The 5,644-nt window shown below is 49.2% G+C and overlaps 1 protein-coding gene across 1 annotated transcript in view; it reads left to right on the forward strand.

The window, feature by feature from the left end:
- cnga4 (cyclic nucleotide gated channel subunit alpha 4) overlaps window positions 1-5,644 on the forward strand; it is an 8,784-nt gene that overhangs the window by 1,733 nt on the left and 1,407 nt on the right. Inside the window, exons 4-6 of the mRNA XM_024138518.2 lie at window positions 3,541-4,124; window positions 4,493-4,738; window positions 5,369-5,534. Of these exons, the coding sequence (XP_023994286.2) occupies window positions 3,541-4,124; window positions 4,493-4,738; window positions 5,369-5,534 (996 nt within the window). The remainder of the gene's footprint in view (window positions 1-3,540; window positions 4,125-4,492; window positions 4,739-5,368; window positions 5,535-5,644) is intronic.

Here is a 5,644-nt window from a genome sequence, read left to right on the forward strand (position 1 = left end):
GCAGTAGATGGTATAGAGTACGGTATATACATATGAGATGAGTACTGTAGGTATGTAAACATAAAGTGGCATAGTTTAAAGTGGCTAGTGGTACATGTATTACATAAGATGGCAAGATGCAGTAGATGATATAGAGTACAGTATATACATATGAGATGGGTAATGTGGGGTATGTAAACATTATATTAAGTGGCATTGTTAAAGTGGCTAGTGGTACATTTTTACATAATTTCATCAATTCCCATTTTTAAAGTGGCTGGAGTTGAGTCAGTATGTTGGCAGCGGCCGCTAAATGTTAGTGGTGGCTGTTTAACAGTCTGATGGCCTTGAGATAGAAGCTGTTTTTCAGTCTCTCGGTCCCCTGCTTTGATGCACCTGTACTGACCTCGCCTTCTGGATGATAGCGGGGTGAACAGGCAGTGGCTTGGTGGTTGTTGTCCTTGATGATCTTTATGGCCTTCCTGTGACATCGGGTGGTGTAGGTGTCCTGGAGGGCAGGTAGTTTGCCCCCGGTGGTGCGTTCTGCAGACCTCTCTACCCTCTGGAGAGCCTTACGGTTGTGGGCGGAGCAGTTGCCGTACCAGGCGGTGATACACCCGACAGGATGCTCTCGATTGTGCATCTGTAGAAGTTTGTGAGTGCTTTTTGTGACAAGCCGAATTTCTTCAGCCTCCTGAGGTTGAAGAGGCGCTGCTGCGCCTTCTTCACAACGCTGTCTGTGTGGGTGGACCAATTCAATTTTTCCGTGATGTGTACACCGAGGAAATTAAAACTTTCCACCTTCTCCACTACTGACCCGTCGATGTGGATAGGGGGGTGCTCCCTCTGCTGTTTCCTGAAGTCCACAATCATCTCCTTTGTTTTGTTGACGTTGAGTGTGAGGTTATTTTCCTGACACCACACTCCGAGGCCCTCACCTCCTCCCTGTAGGCCGTCTCGTCGTTGTTGGTAATCAAGCCTACCACTGTAGTGTCATCCGCAAATGATGATTGAGTTGGAGGCGTGCATGGCCACGCAGTCGTGGGTGAACAGGGATACAGGAGAGGGCTCAAACGCACCCTTGTGGGGCCCCAGTGTTGAGGATCAGCGGGGTGGAGATGTTGTTACCTACCCTCACCACCTGGGGGCGGCCCGTCAGGAAGTCCAGGACCCAGTTGCACAGGGCGGGTCGAGACCCAGGGTCTCGAGTTGATGACGAGTTTGAGGTACTATGGTGTTAAATGCTGAGCTGTAATCGATGAACAGCATTCTCACATGGGTATTCCTCTTGTCCAGATGGGTTAGGGCAGTGTGCAGTGTGGTTGCGATTGCGTCGTCTGTGGACCTATTGGGTCGGTAAGCAAATTGGAGTGGGTCTAGGTGTCCGGTAGGGTGGAGGTGATATGGTCCTTGACTAGTCTCTCAAAGCACTTCATGATGACGGAAGTGAGTGCTACGGGGCGGTAGTCGTTTAGCTCAGTTACCTTAGCTTTCTTGGGAACAGAAGAAAATGGTGGCCCTCTTGAAGCATGTGGAACAGCAGACTGGGATAAGGATTGATGAATATGTCCGAAAACACACCAGCCAGCTGGTCTGCGCATGCTCTGAGGACGCGGCTGGGAATGCCGTCTGGGCCTGCAGCCTTGCGAGGGTTAACACGTTTAAATGTTTTACTCACCTCGGCTGCAGTGAAGGAGAGCCCGCAGGTTTTGGTAGGGGGCCGTGTCAGTGGCACTGTATTGTCCTCAAAGCGGGCAAAAAAGTTGTTTAGCCTGTCTGGAGACAAGACATCCTGGTCCGCGACGGGGCTGGTTTTCTTTTTGTAATCCGTGATTGATGTAGACCCTGCCACATACCTCTTGTGTCTGAGCTGTTGAATTGCGACTCGATTTTGTCTCTGTTACTGGGACTTAGCCTGTTTGATTGCCTTGCGGAGAGAATAGCTACACTGTTTGTATTCGGTCATGCTTCCGGTCACCTTGCCCTGGTTAAAAGCAGTGGTTCGTGCTTTCAGTTTCACGCGAATGCTCCGTCATCCACGGTTTCTGGTTTGGGAATGTTTTAATCGTTGCTGTGGTACGACATCGTCAATGCACTTCCTAATGAACTCGCTCACCGAATCAGCATATTCGTCAATATTGTTGTTGGACGCAATGCGGAACATATTCCAATCCGCGGATCGAAGCAGTCTTGAAGCGTGGATTCAGATTGGTCGGACCAGCGTTGAACAGACCTGAGCGCGGAGCTTGTTGTTTTAGTTTCTGTTTGTAGGCTGGAATCAACAAATGGAGTCGTGGTCAGCTTTTCCGAAAGGGGGGCGGGGGGAGGGCCTTATATGCGTCGCGGAAATTAGTATAACAATGATCTAGGGTTTTCCCAGCCCTGGTAGCACAATCGATATGCTGATAGAATTTAGGGAGTTTGTTTTTAGATTAGCCTTGTTTAAAATCCCCAGCTACGATGAATGCAGCCTCAGGGGTGTGGGTTTCCAGTTTACAAAGAGTCAGATAAAGTTCGTTCAGGGCCATCGATGTGTCTGCTTGGGGGGAATATATACGGCTGTGATTATGATTGAAGAGAATTCCCTTGGTAGATAATGCGGTCGACATTTGATTGTGAGGAGTTCTAGATCAGGTGAACAGAATGACTTGAGTTCCTGTGTGTTGTTATGATGATCACACCACGTCTCGTTAATCATAAGGCATACCCCCCGCCCCTCTTCTTACCAGAAAGATGTTTGTTTCTGTCGGCGCGATGCATGAAGAAACCAGCTGGCTGCACCGACTCCGTTAGCGTCTCTTGAGTTAGCCATGTTTCCGTGAAGCAGAGCACGTTTGCAATCCCTGATGTCTCTCTGGAATGCTAACCGTGCCTGGATTTCATCAACCTTATTGTCAAGAGACTGGACATTGGCGAGTAGTATGCTAGGGAGTGGAGCGCGATGTGCCCGTCTCCGAAGCCTGACCACGAGACCGCCTCGTTTTCCCCTTTTACGGCGTCGCACAGGTCGCCGGCTGGGATCAGATCCATTGTATTGGGTGGAAGGCAAAACACTGGATCCGTTTCGGGAAAGTCATATTCCTGGTAGGAACGATGATGAGTTGACGTTAATCGTATATTCAGTAGTTCCTCCCGACTGTATGTAATGAAACCTAAGATTACCTGGGTAACGATGTAAGAAATAACACATAAAAAAGCAAAATACTGCATATTTTCCAAGGAACGCGAAGCGAGGCGGCCATCCTTTCGGCCGCGCGATGTGAGCTTAGGCCGTTCTCAAAGGAATCTGTTGCTTTTTAAAGGCAGTTGGAGAGCCCATGTGGAGAGCCCATGTGTAGAGCCCATGTGGAGAGCCCATGTGGAGAGCCCATGTGGAGAGCCCATGTGGAGAGCCCATGACTGAATTCTGTAAGAGGACGGAGAGAGAGTTAATGACTTCCTTTTCTTTCGTGCTGACTCCAAGGCTCAGTTAAAGTTATGAAATACTGTATTTCTATTTCTCTGGTGATATGAACTTCACTCTGACCCAGACTGTATCTGTGCTGTGTTGCCCCCCTGCAGGTTTCCTGGAGCAGGGCATCCTGGTCCAGGACAGGGACCGTCTGAAGAAGCGCTACCTCTTCTCCTCACGTTTCCTGTTGGACCTGGCCTCCCTACTGCCCACCGACCTCCTATATCTGTACTTCGGCATTCGCCAGCCGCTGGTGAGGGTCAACCGCTTCCTCCGTATCTCCCGGCTCAACGAAGCCATGGACCGCATGGAGACCCGCACCTCCTACCCCAACACCTTCCGCATCTCCAAGCTTATGCTGTACATCTTCGTGCTCATCCACTGGAACGCCTGCATCTACTTCGCCCTGTCCAGTTACATCGGCTTCGGGGCGGACCGTTGGGTTTACCCAAACATCTCCGACCCCGTGTTCGCCCCCGCGAGGCACCAGTACATCTACTGCTTCTGGTTCTCTGCGCAGATCTTCACCACGGTGGGCGACACGCCACTGCCCGACCGCGAGGAGGAGTACCTGTTTATGATCGCTGACCTGCTGATCGCCGTGCTGGTGTTTGCCTCCGTCGTGGGGAACGTGGGCAACGTCATCACCAACCTCAGGGACCGAGACAACGTCTTCTTCCCCAACCATGAGCTGGTGAGGGGGAGGGGCCAGAGCACTGTTTTCTCCTCTATTTTATAGTCAGGGTCGGGGGAGGTCAGGGGGAGGTCAGGGGGGGGTCGGGGTGGGGTCGGGGGGGGCGTCAGGCAGCCTTAGTGTCTCCTAGCCACTGTGCTTCTGCCTCTACATTGCTTGCTCTTTGGGATCTTAGGCTGGGTATCTGTAAAGCACTTTGTGACAACTACTGATGTAAAAAGGGCTTTATAAAATACATTTGATTGATAGTTCTGTTGCCTTTTCACCTAAAAGAGTTTACCTTGTGTTCTCTGCCCGTGGCAATATACTTTCTGAAGGATCTTGGGATTTGTGACATGCCTGGCTAATCATACTTTATTTCATTCCAGGTCAAAGGTTACCTGCGCAACAGGTACATCAGCAAGGAGTTGCGTAACCGTGTCAACGACTGGTACCAGCACCTGTACATCAACCGTAAGATCACGAGGGAGAACGAGATCCTGCAGCAGCTTCCTGTCCAGCTGCAGACGGAGATCGCTGTGAGCGTACATCTGCCAACGCTCTCCAAGGTCACCATCTTCCAGAACTGTGAGACCAGTCTGCTGGAGGAGCTGGTGCTCAAACTCATCCCACAGGTCAGAGATCAAGGGTTAAATGGACAATCTGCAGTTGCTACATCCATTTTCTGGACTTATAAATTTCAAAAATATATACACCCATTGATTCTTGTAGAATAAAACTTACTCCGTCAGAACCCAAAATGTTCTTTAACTCCTTTGTTTGTAAACAAAGTAAATGTAAACAAACACATTTAGCTGACGCTCTTATACAGAGCGATTAGGGTTAAGTGCCTTGCTCAAGGGCACGTCGACAGATTTCACCTAGTCAGCTCAGAGATTCAAACCAGCTACTTTTCAGTTACTGGCCCAACACTCTTAACCACTAGCCTACCCGCTGCCTATTTAATCATGGTTAAAAGTATCACTTTGATATCATGGCTGGCCAGTCATTTCTCCAGCCACATCCCTTAGCTGTTTACAAAATTAGTGGTGGGGTATCAGCTTTGTTCTTTTTCTAACTGCAGATTCTCCCTTTAAAGCCGGGTGTAATTCTTGTTATGTCTGCATAGTCAATGGCGGTTGACATGTACTGTATATGACTGCTAACTTGACTAGTGCTAGAGAACAATATTTCAGTTAAACATGACTTTGCTGTTTTTGTGCGACTGTAGCCATGACTTCTCAGACATGTCCTCTTGCCTGTAGGTGTATAGTCCTGGGGAGTATGTGTGCAGAAAGGGGGACGTGGGACATGAGATGTACATCATTAAGGATGGGAAACTGGCTGTGGTGGCAGACGATGGCGTCACACAGTTCGCTGTGTTGAGTGACGGCAATTTCTTCGGGGAAATTAGCATCCTGAACATCAAAGGTGAGAAAGAGAGTAATACAGCACAATTTATAGCATGTCCCTAACATTCCAACAATCTAACATTCCAACATTCCATCATTCTAACATTCCAGCATTCTAACATTCCAACA

The sequence above is a fragment of the Salvelinus sp. IW2-2015 genome, unplaced genomic scaffold (genome assembly GCF_002910315.2).
Source record: "Salvelinus sp. IW2-2015 unplaced genomic scaffold, ASM291031v2 Un_scaffold1508, whole genome shotgun sequence".
Classification (NCBI taxonomy): domain Eukaryota; kingdom Metazoa; phylum Chordata; class Actinopteri; order Salmoniformes; family Salmonidae; genus Salvelinus; species Salvelinus sp. IW2-2015.